This window comes from Xylocopa sonorina, chromosome 15 (genome assembly GCF_050948175.1).
Source record: "Xylocopa sonorina isolate GNS202 chromosome 15, iyXylSono1_principal, whole genome shotgun sequence".
NCBI classification, from domain to species: Eukaryota; Metazoa; Arthropoda; class Insecta; order Hymenoptera; family Apidae; genus Xylocopa; species Xylocopa sonorina.
The window spans coordinates 4165521-4185967 of NC_135207.1; the positions used below are offsets into that span (position 1 = coordinate 4165521).

At 40.1% G+C, this 20447-nt stretch overlaps 7 protein-coding genes across 7 annotated transcripts; all 7 read left to right on the plus strand.

Annotated features, from left to right (window-relative positions):
• Position 1: 1 nt before the first annotated feature.
• LOC143430660 (uncharacterized) lies at positions 2 to 6556 on the plus strand. The gene is made up of 14 exons (XM_076907035.1): positions 2 to 295; positions 357 to 763; positions 1203 to 1302; positions 1381 to 1482; positions 1551 to 1709; positions 1780 to 1853; positions 1948 to 1964; positions 4548 to 4691; positions 4992 to 5356; positions 5419 to 5825; positions 5908 to 6007; positions 6082 to 6183; positions 6254 to 6409; positions 6485 to 6556. Exons 1-14 carry the CDS (start codon positions 2 to 4, stop codon positions 6554 to 6556), a joined length of 2499 nt encoding a protein of 832 aa, XP_076763150.1.
• Positions 2673 to 4217, plus strand: LOC143430570 (uncharacterized). Its single transcript, XM_076906913.1, has 6 exons — positions 2673 to 2966; positions 3025 to 3431; positions 3486 to 3585; positions 3665 to 3766; positions 3863 to 4018; positions 4097 to 4217. Exons 1-6 carry the CDS (start codon positions 2673 to 2675, stop codon positions 4166 to 4168), a joined length of 1131 nt encoding a protein of 376 aa, XP_076763028.1. The 3' UTR covers positions 4169 to 4217.
• Positions 6557 to 7622: 1066 nt separating the features above from the next.
• On the plus strand, positions 7623 to 9165 carry LOC143430661 (uncharacterized). The gene is made up of 6 exons (XM_076907036.1): positions 7623 to 7916; positions 7979 to 8385; positions 8508 to 8607; positions 8686 to 8787; positions 8858 to 9013; positions 9094 to 9165. The coding sequence occupies exons 1-6, from the start codon at positions 7623 to 7625 to the stop codon at positions 9163 to 9165; spliced, it is 1131 nt and encodes a 376-aa protein (XP_076763151.1).
• A 1053-nt stretch (positions 9166 to 10218) lies between these two features.
• Positions 10219 to 11695, plus strand: LOC143430662 (uncharacterized). The gene is made up of 6 exons (XM_076907038.1): positions 10219 to 10512; positions 10566 to 10972; positions 11045 to 11144; positions 11211 to 11312; positions 11391 to 11546; positions 11624 to 11695. The coding sequence occupies exons 1-6, from the start codon at positions 10219 to 10221 to the stop codon at positions 11693 to 11695; spliced, it is 1131 nt and encodes a 376-aa protein (XP_076763153.1).
• Positions 11696 to 12788: 1093 nt separating this feature from the next.
• Positions 12789 to 14590, plus strand: LOC143430663 (uncharacterized). Its single transcript, XM_076907039.1, has 6 exons — positions 12789 to 13082; positions 13452 to 13858; positions 13931 to 14030; positions 14105 to 14206; positions 14286 to 14441; positions 14519 to 14590. The coding sequence occupies exons 1-6, from the start codon at positions 12789 to 12791 to the stop codon at positions 14588 to 14590; spliced, it is 1131 nt and encodes a 376-aa protein (XP_076763154.1).
• Positions 14591 to 15593: 1003 nt separating this feature from the next.
• On the plus strand, positions 15594 to 17273 carry LOC143430572 (uncharacterized). Its single transcript, XM_076906914.1, has 6 exons — positions 15594 to 15887; positions 15959 to 16365; positions 16628 to 16727; positions 16798 to 16899; positions 16969 to 17124; positions 17202 to 17273. Exons 1-6 carry the CDS (start codon positions 15594 to 15596, stop codon positions 17271 to 17273), a joined length of 1131 nt encoding a protein of 376 aa, XP_076763029.1.
• A 904-nt stretch (positions 17274 to 18177) lies between these two features.
• On the plus strand, positions 18178 to 19737 carry LOC143430664 (uncharacterized). The gene is made up of 6 exons (XM_076907040.1): positions 18178 to 18471; positions 18529 to 18935; positions 19085 to 19184; positions 19263 to 19364; positions 19429 to 19584; positions 19666 to 19737. Exons 1-6 carry the CDS (start codon positions 18178 to 18180, stop codon positions 19735 to 19737), a joined length of 1131 nt encoding a protein of 376 aa, XP_076763155.1.
• The last annotated feature ends 710 nt before the right edge of the window (positions 19738 to 20447 follow it).

Sequence of the window (20447 nt, forward strand, 5' to 3'; positions counted from 1 at the left end):
AATGAGAAAACGTGTCACACCAGAGAGCGCCATTTCGTTCACGAAACTCAGCGTCGCGCTGACCTGTTCCTGGCCGGTCCCGTCTTCAGCATCGAAATCACAACTTGTCCTCTTCAACGTACTCTGGTGCGCCGCGTTTACCAGCTCCTTCGCGCTAGTTTTACCGCTGGCCACTGCGATTTACGAGCACCACGCGGACGCCATCGTTCTTGGGAAAACAGTGAGTCTAACCGCGGCTGTCATGCAAGTGTTAATTAAAATGGTGATGTGCCGTTTGCAGCAGAAGCAGTTCCAGGTAAGTCGACTCTTTTCATAGACGATAGAAGATGAAATACTGTGTCGGACGTGGCTTTCAGATTTTGTACTTTGACATGGAGACGTTTTGCAAAAATGCCACAAACGAGGAAAGGGTCGTTTTACAACGTTACGTCGACAGATACAAATACTTTCATTGCGTTTATATATCGTGGTGCTTCTTGACTACAATCCTTGTGATAAGCGGCCCGTTGTACTCACCGGAAACCTTCCCCACGAACGCGATATATCCGTTCTCAGTCGAACACCAGCCGCTCAAGAGTGTGATCTTTCTTCATCAATCGTTCGTTGGCTTCCAAGTGTCCTCTGGTATGGCTATCGACTCTCAGATCGCTCTTCTTCTACGATACACGGCGGCCAGATTCGAGCTTTTGGGTAGCCAGCTGCGCAACGCGAAGTCTGACTGTGAATTGAACGCGTGTATAGAAAAGCATAATCAGCTTTTGCGGTAATTACGTTTATATTATCTGTTATACGTATGTGTGCAGTGGGTATAAAATTATATGGAAGCAATATTCGTCTGTCGCAAGCATTCCACGTGTCCGTGAAAGTGTACGAAATGCTAATCGGAATTCATGAACGCGCCAGAGCCAATATGCTTCCGGCTTTTTAAAATATGACGGTCACGTAGATTTTCAACTAGCTGGAATTCACGTACCATATTATAATACTAAATTGCAGAGCTCGATATTTCGAAAATCAGTTAGAACGTCGGAATAGATGAAAGCAGAGCACTTCCACGGCTGTTAATACAGTTTGCTCTCACAGTTTTGTCGTTCAATTGATAGCATTTTCTATTTACACTTTATATTGTATTATCTGATGTCCACAAGTATAAAAATACTGTTGCACATTAATCTTCTGACCCGCATAATTTAATTGCTTAGGTACACAAAAAGGATTCGTCGATCGATCAGATTTTTAATCTTAACGACGATCACGACAACCAGCGTCGCTGTGATTTTTGGTAGTTTAAACTTGATTACTGTAAGTAACTTTTGCTATCCTATCTTTTGAATATGAAACGTAACTTCGAGAATCAATGTCGATTCTTCTCGCACGTAGAAACAACCATTACCTTTGAAAGCTCTGTACGCGATCGTGGTGTTCAGTGCAAGCGTAGAACTCTTCATGTACGCTTGGCCAGCGGACACCTTGACGCACATGGTAATCAACTAATCACACGATACAAAATCACAGTGAACGATCGAATACTCACTTTTACTGCATCGTAGAGTAGTAAAATTGCCGCGGACGCTTACAACACAAAATGGTTCGAAACACACGTTGGAGTACAGAAGAAAATTCTCTGCATCATATTAAGGTCCCAGAAACTTGAAGCTATTCAAGTCAGCGCCATTGTACCAAAGCTGTCGCTACCCTATTACGCACAGGTAGCTGTCGCGTTTGATGTACGCGCCCCTTCAACTCCACCAATCACTAATTATCTCTTCGCGGTTTCAGTATTTGTACAAATCCTTGTCTTATTTCACCGCATTGCGCATCATGGTCGAGAATACATCGTCGATCGAAGCTCTGTGAAGTATACCAAAAATGATCTATGTATTATGTGTATCAATGAACGTATTCAATATATAATTGACAACATCTATTTTCTAACATATGCGTCAGATTATCATTCAAGAAAAGTGAGACAATAAATTGCTAGCATTTCAGTGGCTGTTAAACGTTCTCTGTGCGCTCGCCACGTTGCGTATTGTCTCAGATGACGTTCCACTGTAATGTACGTAACTAAACCGTGTAGACACTGTTGTGATAGAGTAGCTACATGCTTCAGATATGAATTACCTCGCAGCACACACAACAGACAGCTAGACATAACAGTGCCAAAGCTGGAATGTAACTCTCCTCGCGTTATGTCAGTCAGAAGCCCTTGCGCTACTTTGTTGGTATTCACTCGTACCATGACAACTGTTCAACCAATGGATTTCGTTTCACTAATGGTCCCTCTGCATAACTTATACAATATGAACTTGCTAGCTATGAATTTCTAGGCGGAAGAAAGGATTCAGATGTGCAATTTGTTGCATATGCTGCACTTCCCATTGCACTGTATACGCGAGAGAAAATAATTACGCGTGTAAGAAGAGAGAAAGACATTCATTATCTGTAATTATTCGCATACAAATAGAACCATGGAGGGGGTCTATCTCTTATCGAATCAAACCAAGAACCCCCTTGATAATTCTCACATTTCCACCATTTTAATAGCTGCTTCCATTATTCACCTCGATCGTCGTGAATTAAATCGCAGCGAAGCCTCGCTGTAGCTCACTGTACGTCGGTCTATCAATCGCATTAGTTCGTTCATCAAAAGGAGCTCACATCGCGCGGTTATGTTTCGAGACGCGACGCCGGAGAAGACAATAGCCTTTGTCCGCTACAGCGTCGCTTTGACCTGCTGTTGGCCGCTTCCCTCGACGGCCACCAAGTCTCAAGTGTTCCGTTTCAAGGCTCTCAGATCGCTGGTGTTTCTGAACGCGTTCATGCTCCTTGGCCCGTTGCTCTACGCGGTGCGCGTGCATCGAGACGATCCTGGGAAGGTGTCGAAAGCCGCGCTGCTGTCTCTTGGCATCATGCAGGTGCTCGTGCAGACTACTTTCTGCGCCACTCAGTACAACCGATTTCAGGTAACAACCCCTCAAATCGTCTTACAAACGTGTTTCTTCCTCTGACAACATGTTGCAGCGATTAATCGAAGAAATGGTACTCTGCTGCGAGAATGCGAGCTCGTGCGAGAGACTCGTCTTCCAACGATACATTGGACAATACTCCGTGTTCTATGGCGTGTCCGCCATTTGGTTTTACGTGACTGCGACGATCGTCGTTCTGGGGACCATTCTTATACCTGGCCCTCTGACTACCAATCCGGAGTACCCGTTCCCTGTTGATTTCGAGCCGTTGAGAAGCATTCTTTACGTGCACCAAGGACTAGTCGGTTTACAGTGCTCTGCACACGCGTGCGTTAATGCATTCTGCGCTCTGCTGTTGCTGTTCGCTGCGGCACGATATGAGAATTTAATGACAGAACTTCGCGCGGTCACTGACGCTGTCTCTCTGATCAAATGCATAAGAAAGTATTACATCGTGAAGAGGTAACATTGTTTTAGAAGGCAATTAAGACACTTGTAGAATGCATCGTATTTTAGGTACGCGAGGGAAGTGGTTCAAGCGGTTCGATTCATAGCCCTCATCACGGTAACCCTGTGCGGTGTGGCGATTGTGTTTAGTGGTATCAGCTTCATTGGGGTGAATACTTGATAGAATTACGAGTTGTGTTGTAGTCGAAAGTTATACAGATAGTAGTCAAACTTACTTTAATTATTAGCGTCAGCCGTTTAACGTGAAAGCTCAATCATTTTCCCTGGCTGCAACTGGGCTGTTGGAGGTCTTCATGTGCGCTCTACCAGCTGATCACTTGATGGATATGGTAAACTGTTTCTTTTCATTTTCCAAGTTTCTCTGCGTTATTCGTTTGCGTAATTAGAATTGTTATTAAATGTAAATGCCTGTTTTTGTGTAACAGAGCGAAAGTGCCATGCAAGAGACGTACCAATCGGAGTGGTATGAACAGCATCTGAAGATACAGAAGTGTATACTGGTCGCGTTGATTCCTCAGCCTCCGGTAGTTCTAAGTATAAAATGCATTATTCCTGCTCTCTCATTGCGCTACTATTGCTCCGTATGTATATAAGTACGTTAAGCACAATTTTTCTTACCACGATCTGGGCCAAAAGCAACCATTTATTCAATATTTCAGTTTGCCTCGAACGTGTTCTCTTTATTCACTGCTCTGCGAATCGTAATGGTCAAAGATGAAAATGACAACTGATCGCTGAAAATAATGATGTTCAAATCAATATTTGATTAACAAATTATAGCAATAGATGGATAGATTTATTAAAGCTATGTAAATTTTATAATAAAATGTTTCGTAAAATACTTTACATTCTATAACTGCGTTTGGTACAATTAATGTTAAATTGGTACGTTGATTTGATTGGAAATATCTACTGAAACTGGTATGCATAGTATTGCAACTGCATTCAGATTATTATTGTTTGGTATGATCAATTAATGAGCGACTACCATTCACGACGGGCAAGCTAATCAATTTTCAATAATAGTAATATATAGAAGCAATGAATCGATAGAATTTCAATATTTGTCAAAGGTTCTTCACATTTTCATTCTGTGTATCGCGTTATTAGATCAACAATGCAATTATTTACCTGCACGAATTCTCAAAAAGCATCTTGACTCTCCGAAACTTCCAATATTCACACTGATCCACGCAGAAGTGGTCAGTTCAAAGAAGCAATCACAAATGGAGGAAGATATCACTTCTGAAAAACGTAAACTTCTCCGCGAATGATTTCCAGCAATGTGCAATTTTTCACACATGCAGTAGTTCCCATACCAGGAAGCATAAGAGACGTAAGAAATGAATTAAACGCGCGATTGGAAAGGAAGCCTCTCACTTTACAATTAGTATCGCAATAAATTTAATATACGTTTGTTACGTGGAATAGAGTGACTAGAGAGTAATAACAAAACCGAAACATCCCTCGCACATTTAACCGATAGCCACGTTCATTATTGATTGCAATCCTGCTGAGAACTACTTTGCTGCGAAATATTTCATCGAAACGCAGTGCAGCGTGAACCATCGTGCGTGAAACTTTGCTTATCCAATCGATACGTCACCTTATCACGTCGCCTCGTAATGTTTCGAAACGCAACGCCAGAGAAAGCGATCGCTTTCGTCCAGCTGAGCGTGGCTTTGACGTGCTGTCTACCTCTTCCATCCACAGCCACCAAGACCCAATCGTTTCGTTTCAAGGCCCTGAGGTTCGTCGTTTTCTTGAACGCGTTCATGCTACTCGCCCCTCTGGTGTATTCCGTGCACGTGCATCGCAGCGACCCAGGAAACATGTTCAAAGCAGCCTCCCTGATACTGGCTATTTTTCACGTGCTCACCCAGACCTCGTTTTGTATCGCTCAGTACCACAGGTTTCAGGTGAGACGCGCGTCCTTAACGATCACCTTGCTCGCGAGTAACATCCTTGTCGTACGTTGCAGCGGTTAATAGAAGAGATGCAGTTCTGTTGCGTAAACGCGGATGCATTCGAAAGACGAGTCTTTCAGAGATACGTGGATAAATACTCCACGTTCTATGGTTTGTCTGCGATGTGGTTCTACGCGACAGCGTGTATCGTCATCTTTGCGACGCTCTTCATATCCGATCCTTTCCCAACCAACGCTGAGTATCCGTTTCGTGTCGATTTTGAACCGTTGAGAAGCATCATTTTCGTACACCAGGCGATCGTTGGTTTTCAATGCGCCGCGCACATCTGCATGAATATATTTTACGCTCTGCTGTTGTTGTTCGCCGCGGCAAGGTTTGAGATCGTGATGATTGAACTGAGCGCGATTAACGATTTCCTGTCGCTAATCAAATGTATTAAAAGGTATCAGACTGTGAAAAGGTACTGTAATCGTACAATGTAATATCGTATATTTTTGTTTCTCTTTTAATTGTGCAAATATCGTGAAATATGTTCGTTTTAGGTATGCTGAGGATGTTGTTCGCGCTGTTCGGATGACAGCTCTGGTTACAGTGACCCTGGGTGGCGTGGCTTGCGTATTTTGCGGTATCACCATTATTGGAGTGAGTATTTGACAGTGTTACTAAATGTTCGAAGTGCTGATGTATGTAATTAACAACGTTTAAATCGAGAATAGCGACAGCCATTAGCTGTGAAAGTTCAACTTTTCTCTTTGGCTATGACTGGTCAGTTGGAAGTATTCATGTGCGCGTTGGCAGCTGACCACTTAATAGACATGGTAGGCGTTTTTTTTAGTGTCATTCTCTCTGATTTTTCTATACAATGCAACATTTGTTTGTTGCGAACAGAGTGACGACGTGATGCAAGGCGCATACGAATCGAAATGGTACGTACAACCCGTTGGCATACAGAAATGTCTAACGTTCGTGCTGAGCCATCAGTCGTCGGTGGTTTTAAGTGTCAAGTGTGTCATCCCAGCTCTCTCATTAAATTACTATGCCTCGGTATGCGAGCAATTATATTGTTATTGATTTTGTTCTACTCTTTATCGCTGCGCAATTTTTCATAATGTTTTTCAGTTCATCTCAAACGTGTTCTCGTTGTTCACTGCTCTGCGAGTGGTAATGCTAAGGGATGAAGAGGATAACTGAAATACTCAGACTGATCATGTTCACTTTGATATGTAGTTAATTCGAATAGGTTCTCATGAGATATTTCAATCTTTGTGACCCACTAGATGCGATAATTTAATACCCAAATGAGAAATGTATTTCTGGAACTCTGAATACTAATTAGCTACATTTGTTATGACTTGTGTAAACACGATTACAACCAAACATATGGTATTACACAGCTGTTCTGCAAATTAAATTATAATCGTACGTATCATATTCATGTCTATGTTCGTGAGAATGAAATTCTACATTAATTTACTAGCATAATCTCATGAGAGAAGTACTTTCAGTAGAAAGATCAGTCACTTCCGCCTGTTGAACGTTTCTCCTTCTGAAATTTTACAACGTGAGAGCACTTTTTCGCCATTTCTGTTCGATATGCAACTGATCCATCCGCAATTGGATTCCGATCTCGCCAGTAATCAAACTGCCACAGTAGTACGTAGCGAGTTTAGTCAGACGCAAACCATTACTCGATATTGGCTGTTTGTACCTTGTTTCCACGGCATTCAATAAAACTATAATGCACGCTATTCGTTTACGAACGACACTGTCTAGTTCATTATTATGAAGATAAATAATAGATCTTTATCACACAAACAAATTTAACAAATTAACATCGTGATGAATGAACCTTCCAATACCTCAATCATGGCTACCACGGATACACATATTTCTAGCACTCACAACGATTAATTAAACTCCATACAACTAATTCTGCATCAAAGGAACCGAGCAATACGAAGTCTGTTCCACAGTGTACGCTTCCGACAGCGGTACACGGGAAAGTAATTACTCGCGCGAAACTTTATGGTAAAAATATCGGGACCATAATTAACAGCAGAACAGACGTCACGCATTAATTGACTCGCCTCGACGGAATTACAGTAGGGATGCTTCCTAGTAAAATCGAACGGCAAATTAGCTTTTCCTTCAACCTCATGAATTAATACACGGCGAAGCGTTTCGCTGGGATGCAGTGTACCGCGAGCAATCAATCGCACAGCCTCATTCGCGTAGTACGCTTCAGTATCGCGTCGATATGCCACGCAACACAGGTGTAGAGAAGGCGATCGCCTTTACACAGTTCAGCGTGGCTCTGACTTGCTGTTGGCCGCTTCCATCGACAGCCACCAAGAACCAGGTGCTGCGTTTCAAGATCTTGAGGTCCGCGATGCTGTTGAACGCCTTTGTGCTCCTCGTCCCTTTGCTGTACGCTGTTCACGTGTACCGCGACGACGCTGGAAACATGTGCAGAGCAGCGTTGTTGGGCCTTGCGGTCTTGCAGAATCTTGTTCAAAGCTGCTTGTGCATCGCTCAATACGAACGATATCAGGTGAGACGAAGTTCTGATAGTCGTCGTCTACTGTTGTCAGTAACATTGGGAACATGTTCCAGCGATTAATCGAAGAAATGATATTTTGTTGCGAGAAAGCGAGCTCGTACGAGAAACACGTCTACCAACGATACGTCGACAAGTATTCGGTATTTTATGGGATAATCGCCGTTTGGTTTTACATGACAGGATTTATAGTCATATTGGGAACGCTTTTCATATCCGATCCGTTTCCAACCAACGCTGAATATCCAGTTGCTGTTAATTTCGAGCCTGTCAGAAGCATCGTTTTCGTCCACCAAGCGTTCGTTGGCATGCAATGCGCTGCACATATGGCGATTAGTGTGTTCTGTGCCTTGTTATTACTCTTTGCCTCGGCACGTTTCGAGATTCTACAGTTGGAATTGCGAGATGTTAAAGATGTAGATTCGTTGATAATGTGTATAAAGAAGTATCACAGAGTGAAATGGTACGAGATAAGTTTTGGCAGATATTCGAGATATTGAGTTCCATTCAGATATCTCGATGCAACCTGGATAATGCGAAAAACAAAATTAACAAGTGAATAATTGTGAAGAATATCTGTTTCAGGTACGCAACAGAAGTTATTCACGCAGTTCGATCCATAGCGTTAATTACAGTCGTCATATGTGGTGTGGCGACAGTATTTAGCGGTATCACTATCATTGGAGTGAGTACTTAACGATATTATCAGTTATGCGACTAGGAAATCCGACTAGCAAAATTGAAAATCCATTTGATTGACTAGCGGCAACCGTTCACAGTGAAAATTCAATTCCTCTCCTTGGCTTCGATTGCGTTGTTGAAGGTTTTCATGTGTACCTGGCCAGCTGACCATTTAATGGACATCGTGAGTTACATTTTGGTATCGTTAATGCATGATGTAGAATTGTGATCAAATAGAAATTTGTTCGTATCAGAGTGAAAGTGCAATGCGCTCAGCGTACGAATCAGAATGGTACAGACACTCGTTGAGATTACAAAAATATATATTGATCGCGTTGATTCCTCAGGCTCCAGTGGTTTTAAGCGTCAGATTTGTCATTCCAACCCTCTCGCTGAACTATTACTGCTCGGTACGTGAATAAATTTAATATTATCTTTAATTTATTTCGTTGCTATCTCAACCAACACAATTATTGCTTTGATATTTCAGTTTGTCTCAAATGTGTTTTCACTGTTCACCGTTCTACGAGTTACTATGATCAGAGATGAAGATGATTATTGAAAACTGCTAAATTTGGCTAGATAAATAGTAAACTAATAACAGCGATAGATAATGTGATTCCTCCAAATTGTATGAATTCTATAGTAAAGCTGTTATTAAGATTGCATTTTACTTCTTACAATACATTATATTTGTTTTCTTACTTTTAGGCTTACAAAAGCCTAATTTAGATGTACTGAGCAAGAGTGAAACGAGAAATCTAATTTCTAATGAGGGACATTATATCTAAGACGAAATTAGATGAATACTCTAATCTCAACTAATAGGTCAATAAAGAATTTCTTATGAACTTTTTGTATTCGAACGTCTCAAAATTGTTCAGCATCGTGATTCTAGCAGAGTAATATCGAAAAATGGAATTGCTAATACGAATAGTGCGTGTGAGAAATACATGATTAGATTATTTTACGAGTTATTACATACCTAGATCATTAATCTTTACACAAATAAGTAAAAAATGTTTGCACAGACCATTATTTTCGTCAAACACTAAAAAACAATTGCTATAAATTTCACTGCTATAACGATCGAGAGTCCAAGCATCACTTTGATGGTAACAAACTGTACTGATGCAGCCCGCCTCGGAATATCAATAACCACGAAACGTTCAATCTATTGACGCGTACCTAACAAACTATAACCATATGTTCAACTTGTTCACGATACGTGCCCCTACCATCCGCCATTAATAAATCCATACGGGAATAATTAGTTTCGATACAAAGGCATCTAATGATACAGAGTTTAATGCACATGCTACACTTCCCATAGATAATAAAACCGCGCGTGAGGAAATAATAACGCGTGCAAACGGGAAGAGAAAATTTCGAGCTGTTATTAATACCACAACAGCGATACCACGCAATATTTCCTCAGCGTAACACCAAAACAATACGCCCTCAATTACAATAAATACTTGCATTTACCATTCGCCGCAATGATCATGAATTAAGAAACGACAGCAATGTTTTACCAGGGTGCAACGCACCGTGAGCTACAGTCCTCGCAACTACATTAATCGAGTGCCATTCTGTGCCATTACTTCGCATCGTTATGTTTCGAAACGTAACGCCACAGAAGGCGATCACTTTTACCCATTTCTGCGTGGCTCTGACGTGCTGCTGGCCACTTCCGTCGGCAGCTACAAAGAGTGAACTGTTTCGATTCAAAATTTTGAGATCTGTGATGCTGCTGAACGCACTGATGCTCCTTGGACCAATGTTGTACGCGATACATGCCTACAAGGACGATGTCGAGAACATGTCTAAAGCGGTTCTACTGACGATCTCTGTGGTGCAAGTGCTTGCCCAAACTTCTTCCTGCATCTTTCAATACGATCGATACCAGGTAAAATACATCGTTATCGATTAACTCAGGTATATTACTAATATATTTTACAGCAATTAATCGAGGAAATGACATATTGCTACGAGAAAGCGTGCTCGTACGAGCGACACGTCTTCCAACGATACGTCGATAAGTATTCCATGTTCTATGGGATATCCGCCATTTGGATTTACGCGACAGCGTTATTGGTTATCCTTGGAACTCTCTTCTTATCCGATCCTTTCCCCACTAACGCCAGATACCCGTTCGCTGTTGACTTCGAGCCAGTGAGAAGCATCATCTTTCTGCAACAAGCGCTCGTTGGCGTGCAGTGCGCTGCACACGTGTCCATCGCTGTATTCTGTGCCCTGTTACTACTTTTCTCCTCAGCACGTTTCGAGATTTTGCAGTTAGAACTACGTTCGATTAAGGACGCTGTTTCATTGATAAAATGTATCAAAAAGTATCACAACATTAGAAGGTGGAGTATGAAATTTTTGATCGAAGAAGGTAAGTGCAAGGAGGTAGTATGAGCGATGATGATTTGTTTTAGATACGCAATGGAAGTTATTCATGCGACTCGATCGATAATTGTGATAACAGTAGTCCTTTGCGCTGTTGTATCCGTATTTTCTGGAATCCTTTTCATTGGAGTGAGTACTAGATAATTTTTCAATTAGAAGTCTTGTAATAATATTGACATTTACTTAAATCACTAGCGACAACCGTTCACTGTGAGATTTCAAAGCATTTGCTTGGCGTCGATCGCGCTGTTGAAGGTTTTCATGTGCACGTGGCCAGCTGATCACTTAATGGATATGGTGAACATTTTTTTTAATAATTTTGTTGCATTGTTGTTAGTTTAGAATCATGACTAATCGGAATTTTGTTTCTGGTAGAGTGAAAATGTAATGCGAGGAGCGTACGAGTCGAAATGGTACAGGCATCCCTTGAGATTACAAAAGTACGTGTTGGTCACTCTGGTTCCTCAGGTTCCGGTGATTTTAAGTGTGAGATTCATCGTTCCAACCCTCTCGCTGAGCTATTATTGCTCGGTACGTGAATAAGTATATAACATTGCAATCATTTCATTGTTTTGACAATCAACGCAGCTATTGCTTTGATGTTTCAGTTCATCTCGAATGTATTTTCATTATTTACCGTGCTACGTATCGTCATGACCAGAAATGAAGATGACAATTGAATCATACAAAAATCATTTAAATTATTGCATTATGAATGACAATAGTAAATAAGTGGGTTATTTAAAGTTGTGCTAACAGTGTAATAGAATTGTAATTAGGATTACATATCGTTTTGTATGATCTATTATATATATTTCCTTACTTTTCACAAACTACGAACGAGTAAGGTGAGAATTCTTTAAATTTCTAGTGTTAGATATGTCTGCGACGAAATTCGTGAGCTACTACTCTAATTTCAATTAATGATCTGACAACAAATTTTTATGCATGTTTTATCCTCAAATACCTTAAAATCTGAAAGTATTGTGATTACAATACATTGATTTTGGTAAATGGAAACGCTGGACTGAACTATTTAAAAAATTATCACAAAATATATATTAAATTACTATTTATAAGTAAAAAGATTGTGTACTAACCGTTACTATTGAGAAGCACTAAAGATCCAAAGATATTTTATCACTTTACTATGATGTGAACATATAAAAACACTACATAATCATTGTTATGATTTTCACTTTTATAATAATCAAAAGTTCAAACGTCACTTCGATGTTAACAAACGGTACCGCTGCAACCGTTCCTGGGGTACTACTAACCACGATACGTTCAGTCAATTGACTCGTACCTTCAATACCAAACAAACTATACCTTTCGTTCACAACATATGTCTCTACCATCCACCGTTAATAAATCCATATTGGAATAATTAGCCTCGACACAAAGGCATCGAATGATACACGGTTTATTGCATATGCAACACTTCCCAGAGGTAAGAAAGCCGCACGTAAGGAAATGAAATAATAACACATTTCATACAAACGAAAGGAGAAAATTTCATGCTATTATTACTACCACGATAGTTGCAACCCTATCGACTCACGCCACGGTAGAATCGTAAGAAAGTTCCCTCAATGCAACACCAAAATAATACGCCTTCAATTACGATCAACAATTGCACTTACTGTTTGTTGCAACGTTCATGAATTAAGAAATTGCAGCAATGCTTTATCGACATGCAACACGCAGCGAGCTATCGTTCGCTCAACTTTATCAATCGAGTGCCATTCTGGTCCCTTAGCTCGCGACGTTATGTTTCGAAACGTGACGGCACAGAAGGCGATCACTTTTACTCAGTGCTGCGTGGCTTTGACGTACTGTTGGCCGCTTCCGTCGTCAGCGACCAAGAATGAAGTGCTCCGTTTCAAGATTCTAAGATTCATGACGTTGCTGAACGCGTTGATCCTGCTTTGCCCTATGTTATACGCGATACACGTGTACAGTGACGATGTCGAGAACATGTCTAAAGCAATTCTATTGACACCTGCTGTTTTGCACGTGCTTATTCAAAGTTTCTCCTGCATGGCTCAATACGAACGGTATCAGGTGAGACATGATACTGTACCTAAGAGCCAGACTAACCCAATTATATATCAAATGAACAGAAAAACAATAACAATTATATATATTTTTGCCAATATTGTTCTGATAAAAATTAATATATGTATAGTTTGCAAGTAGAAATAATCCTGAATTTTTTTTATGCCACCTTTTATTCTTTCAAACACATTCATCAGTCTGTCTGCAAAAATATAAAACACTAAATCGATCCAAAACAATCCTTCTGTGAAACCTATCTAGTTATATGCAATGACTATTTAATAAAATAGAAAGGCACAGAAAGACTTGGGTTAGTCTATCTTTTGGATACAGAATCATCGTTTCCTAAATTAGTAACATGGTAATATATTGTAGCGACTAATTGAGATAATGATAGTGTGCTGCAAGAGAGCACGGTCATACGAGAGACACGTCTTCCAACGATACGTCGATAAGTATTCCATGTTCTATGGGATGTCCGCCGTTTGGATTTACGCGACAGGGTTATTGGTTATCCTGGGAACCCTTTTCTTATCCGATCCATTCCCCACTAACGCCAGATATCCGTTCGCTGTTGACTTCGAGCCAGTAAGAAGCATCATTTTCGTGCACCAAGCGCTCGTTGGCATGCAATGCGCTGCACACGTGTCCATTGCTGTATTCTGCGCTCTGCTGCTACTGTTCTCCTCAGCACGTTTCGAGATTCTGCAGTTGGAGTTACGTTCCGTTCAGGATGTCGTTTCATTGGTAAAATGTATCAAAAAGTATCACAGCATCAGAAGGTGTGGAACAACTCTATGAATCGTAAAATAAAAGCGATAAATAATGCGATGATCGATGATGATTTGTTTCAGGTACGCGACGGAAGTTATTTACGCGACTCGACCCATAATTGTGATAACAGTGGTCCTTTGCGCTGTGGTAACCGTGTTTTGCGGAATCATTTTCATTGGAGTGAGTACTTAATGTTATCAATTACAAGGCTTGGCTGATTTTCTGGCAGTATTGACAACTACTTGAATAACTAGCGACAACCGTTCACCGTGAGAATTCAAAGCATTTGCTTGGCGTCGATCGCGCTGTTGAAGGTTTTCATGTGCACGTGGCCAGCTGATCACTTGATGGACATGGTGAGTTTCGTTTTTATGTTTTTTTTTTGTATTGTCGCTGGTCTGGAATTATAGTTGACCATACTTTTATTTCTGTTAGAGCGAGAATGTGATGCGAGGAGCGTATGAGTCGAAATGGTACAGACAGTCCTTGACATTACAAAAGTATATACTGTTCACGTTGGTTCCTCAGGCTCCAGTGGTTTTGAGCGTAAGATTTGTCATCCCAACACTTTCATTGAACTTTTACTGCTCGGTATATCAATGATTATAACGCACTTCGTTTGTATTGATACCGCCTCTACCAACACAACTGTTCGCTTAATATTTCAGTTCATCTCGAATGTAGTTTCATTATTTACTGTGCTACGAATCGTCATGACTAGAGATGAAGATGATTATTAAATGCTACGAACGCTGTTTAAATTATTGCATTATGGACGATGAAAGCTGATATGTGGGATATTTAAAACTGTGTTGATCGTACAATAAAATTGTAATTAAGATTGCAAGTGTGTCGTGCAATGTATTATATTTACTTCTTCATCTTTCACGAATTGCAAAATGGTAACGCGATAAATCTACAAATTTCTAATGAATGGGTTTACTTACTTAATGAATACCCCTCGAATACCTTAAAATTTAAAAATACCATGATTATGACACATTGATTTTGGTAAATGGAACCGCTGAATGAAGCATTTAAAAGTTATTACGTATGTACACATATTCACTTACTATATATATTATATAAGTAAAATCTTTATGTACTGACCATTACTTTCGAGAAACAATAAAGATCCAAAGATATACAATTATTTTGTCACAACGTGCACATATAAAAACACAAAAAAGTTATTGCTACAATTTTTACTGTCCTGATAATTAAGAGAAGAAACGTCACTTTGATGGTAACGAACTGTACTGATGCAACCTTTCTCAGAGCAGTACTAATCACGGTACGTTCAGTCAATTGGCTCGTGCCTTTAATACTAACAAACTATAACCTTCCGTTTGCAATACATGTCTCTACCATCCAACCGTTAATAAATCCATTGGAGAATAATTAGCTTCGACGAAAAGGCATTGCACGATACACCATTTGTTGCACATGCAATACTTCCCACAGATAATAAAACCGCACGCGTGGAAATAATAACACGTCCATACGGAAAGAGAAAAATTCAGGCTGTTATTAATACCACAACAGTCGAATCGCAAGAAAGTTTCCCCGATCTAAAACGAAAATGATACGCCATCAATTTCAATCAATAATTGCATTTACTATTTTGCTGTTACGTTCATGAATTAAGAAATTGCAGCAATACTTCCTTGGCATGCACTGTAAGCCACCGTTCTCGCAACTTTATTTATCGAGTGTCGTTCTGTGCACTTACTTCGCATCAATATGTTTCGAAACGCAACGCCAGAGAAGGCGATCGTCTTTACTCAATTCAGCATAGCTCTAACTTGCTGTTGGCCACTTCCAACGTCAGCTACTAAGAACGAAATCCTTCGTTTCAAGATTTTGAGATCCGTGCTGTTGCTGAACGCGTTCATGCTTCTTGGTCCTATGTTATATGCAATGTACGTGTACCGTAATGACGTCGAGAATATATGTAAAGGAGTTCTATTGGGACTCGCTGTCGTGCAAGTACTCATTCAAACATCTTCCTGCATCGTTCAATACGATCGATATCAGGTAAAAGACACCATAAACAAAGCGTTGATAATCGTATTTTATGCTGATAATATTACTGATACATTTTGCAGCAATTAATCGAGGAAATGACATACTGTTGCGAGAAAGCACGCTCGTATGAGAGACACGTCTTCCAGCGATACGTCGACAAGTATTCAGTGTTCTATGGAATATCTGCCATTTGGATTTACGTGACAGCGTCAATGGTTGTCGTGGGAACTCTTTTCATAGCTGAACCATTCCCAACTAACGCCAAATATCCATTCGCGGTTCATTTCGAGCCAGTAAGAAGCATCATTTTCGTGCACCAAGCGCTCGTTGGCATGCAATGTGCCGCCCATACAGCGATCGCCGCGTTCTACGCTCTGTTGCTGCTATTTTCCGCTGCACGCTTCAAAGTTTTGCAGCTGGAGCTGCGAGCAGTCACGGATGTCGCTTCGTTGATAAATTGCATAAGAAAGTATCACATAGTGAAAAGGTATCTGATAAATTTGTACTCGATAAGCTTTCATGGGTATTTGATATTTGGAGTTGGCATCGAATTTGAGGCAAAACGATCGAACGTGATTTGATACTCTTACAATATAAATGTTAAGACAGTCCACAGGTGTAAATGTACTTTATCGACTCCATCAAATTAAAATCCACTACTCAGATATCTAGACTTATCTACTTCAATGATATAGAAATAGAATTAATAGCTGAACAATTATAAAGTAACTGAAGAACATCCGTTTTAGGTACGCAACTGAAGTTGTCTACATAGTTCGACCCATAGCGTTGATGACGATAATCATGTGCGGTGTATCGATCGTATTCAGCGGTATCACTATCATTGGAGTGAGTACTTAACAATGTTAACAACTAGAAAATCTATTTAACAAAATTGAAAGTCTACTTGTTTGACCAGCGACAACCGTTCACCGTGAAAGTTCAATTCCTCTCATTGACCTCGATTGGACTATTGAAGGTTTTCATGTGCACTTGGCCAGCTGATCACTTAATGGACATTGTGAGTTGCACGTTGGTATCGTAAAAGCTGGTTTAGAAATATGATTGAACAGATATGTATTCTTGTCAGACGGAAAATGCGATGCGCTCAGCGTACGAATCGGAATGGTACAGACACCCCTTGAGATTACAAAAATATATATTGTCCACGTTGGCTCCCCAGGCTCCGGTGGTTTTGAGCGTCAGATTTGTCATTCCAACCCTCTCGCTGAACTATTACTGCTCGGTACGTGAACAAGTACATTGCATTTCATTTATTTCGCTGCCAAGTCGACCAACGCAGCTATCGCTTTGGTGTTTCAGTTCATCTCGAATGTGTTCTCGTTATTTACCGTGTTACGAATCGTTATGATCAGAGATGAGGATGATTATTGAGGGCTACTAAAGCTAGTTAGATTACAGCGTTACGAATGGTAGTAGTAAACCAGTGGATTATTCGAGATTGTGTGAATTTTATAAGAATATAATTACTTAGATTGCAACTTAATTTTTGTGATCTATCGTTCTTGCTTGCTCATTACGCTTTAAATATTCATCACCTGTTTTTATAATTTCATAAAGCTTTTCTCTGACATTTTGCCTTGAGTAACTTAAAATTGGTGCGTATCATGAACGTATCGAGATGGTTTTGATAAATGGAGAATATGAATGAAATACTACAAATGAAAAATACGAGACTGGACTAATTTGCAAGTTATACATACTATTATTCTGCAACGTGTAGATGTGCAAGCACTCGCAACCCATTGCTTTCAATATTATAACGATCCTTCGTGTCACGTTGACGATAATAAGCTGTACCACAGCAACCATTTCTAGAGCACCACTAACTATGATACGTCAGTCCACTTGCCACCGTACTTTGAATATCTAATGAAATATCTTTCGTTCAACTTGTTCACGACGCGTGTCTCTCCAATCTACCACCAATAAATCCATATGGGAATAATTAGTACCGATACAAGGGTAATAAGAAATAGTACGTGGTTCGCTACATATGCAGCACTTCCCACAGGTAATAAAACCGCACGTGAGAAACTAATATCACGTGCAGAGGGAAAGGGAAAAATCCAGGCTATTATTAATAAGACAACAATCGAACAGTAGAAAAGTTCCTTCGACGTGAAACCACAATGATACGCTTTTAATTTGAATCAATAGCTGCAACGTTCATGAATTAAGAAATGACAATATTTCCTTGGCATGCGATGCACTGCGAGCCACCGTTCGCGCAACTTCATTTATCGAGTGCCATTCTGTGCTGTTACTTCGTATCGATATGTTTCGAAACGCAACGCCAGAGAAGGCGATCTCTTTTATTCAGTTCAGCGTGGCTTTGACTTGGTGTTGGCCACTTCCGTCGTCAGCTACCAAAAACGAAGTGCTCCGTTTCAAGATCTTCAGACTCGCGATGCTGGTGAACGCGTTCATGCTTCTTGGTCCTATGTTGTACGCGATGTACGTGTATCGTGACGAGGTCGAGAACACGTGTAAAGCAGCTCTGTTGAGCCTTGCTGTCTTGCAAGTACTCATTCAAATGTCGTCCTGCATCCTTCATTACGATCGATATCAGGTAAAACGCGTCAGTAATTATCTTCCACGTTAAAAGCGTTATCGATATATTTTGCAGCAATTAATCGGGGAAATGACATATTGCTGCCAGAAAGCACGGTCATACGAGAAACACGTCTTCCAACGATACGTCGACAAGTATTCTGCGTTCTATGGGATGTCTATCATTTGGATTTACGTGACAGCATCGATGGTTGTCGTGGGAACTCTTTTAATAACCGATCCCTTCCCCACCAATGCCAAATATCCGTTCGCGGTTCATTTCGAACCAGTAAGAAGCATCATTTTCGTGCACCAAGCGCTCGTTGGAATGCAATGCGCTGCGCACGCGTGCATCGCTGTACTTTGCGCCCTGTTGCTATTATTTTCTGCAGCGCGGTTCCAGATATTGCAATTGGAACTACGAGCGGTTAAGGACGTTGCTTCATTCGTAATTTGTATAAAAAAGTATCACAAAGTGAGAAGGTATCAAATAACTCTCTATTTAATTAGATTTTATGGATATCTCCTGTTTTACGTTTGGATCAAGTTAGAGAAAAATTGGTCCTTATTGATGCAAAAGATAAAACTAATCACTGAATGGTTGTAAAACAACGGTGGAACATTTGTTTTAGGTACGCAACGGAAGTTGTTAGCGCAGTTCGATCCATAGCATTGATGACTGTAATCGCATGTGGTGTATCGGTCGTATTTAGTGGTATCACTATTATTGGAGTGAGTATCTAACAATGTTATCAATTATGTTACTAGAAAATCTATTTAACAAAATTGAAAGTCTACTTGTTTGACCAGAGACAACCATCCACCGTGAAAATTCAATTTATTTCCTTGGCTTCGATTGCACTGTTGAAGGTATTCATGTGCACCTGGCCAGCTGATCACTTAATGCACATGGTGAGTTTTGCTGCATTATCGCTGGTTTAGAATTGTAATTGACCATCGCTTTGTTTCTTATTAGAGTGAAAATGCAATACAAGGAGCGTACGAATCAGAGTGGTACAAACATTCTTTGAGAATACAAAAGTATATATTGTTTACCTTGACTCCTCAGGCTCCTGTGGTTTTAAGTGTGAAATGCATCATTCCTACTCTCTCGCTGCAGTATTACTGCTCGGTACGTGAATAATTCATATGCCATTTAATTCATTTCACTGTCACTTTCTATATCATCGCAGCTGTTTGTATGATATTTCAGTTCATCTCGAATGTATTTTCTTTATTCACCGTCTTACGCGTTGCCATGGTCAGAGATGAAGATGATTATTAAAAACTGTTAAAGCTGTTTAATACTAATAGTAGCGATAGATAATTTGATACTTTAATATTGCATGAATTGTATAATATATTCGTAATCAAAATTTCATCTTGTTACGTATAATCTATTATATTTGTTCTCTTACCTTCTACGAATTTCAACAGCCTGATCCAGATGTAAGTAAAATTAGAGTGAAAGATCTTTCACTTTCGAATGGGAAGTAATTATTGAATTAACAAAGAATTTTTGCAAAATTTCGTTTCTCGAATGACTTGGTATTAATGCATACCATCCGTAATTATAACAAGGTGATTTGTTTACTGAACTGTATAATTTATTACATTTTTGTACTAACCATTAGAGACATCCTACTATTCTGTCACGATGTGTAGAAACAAGAAAAATCGAGAATCATTGTTATGACTTTCACAGTTGTAACAATCAAAAGTATTTACGTCACTTTGATGCAAACTGTATAGAAACTGTGCTACAGCAACCCTCCCTGAAGTACTGCTAACCATGATGCGTTCACTCCGTTCGCACCGTACCTTGAATACCTAATGAACTACTACCTTTCGTTCAACTTGTTCGCAGCACATGTCTGTACCATCTGTCGTAAATAGATTGATGTAGAAATAACTAGTCTCGACGCAAAGGTATCAGTTTGTTGCACATGCAACACTTCCCACAGCTAGTATAACCACCCATGAGAGAAAAATCGC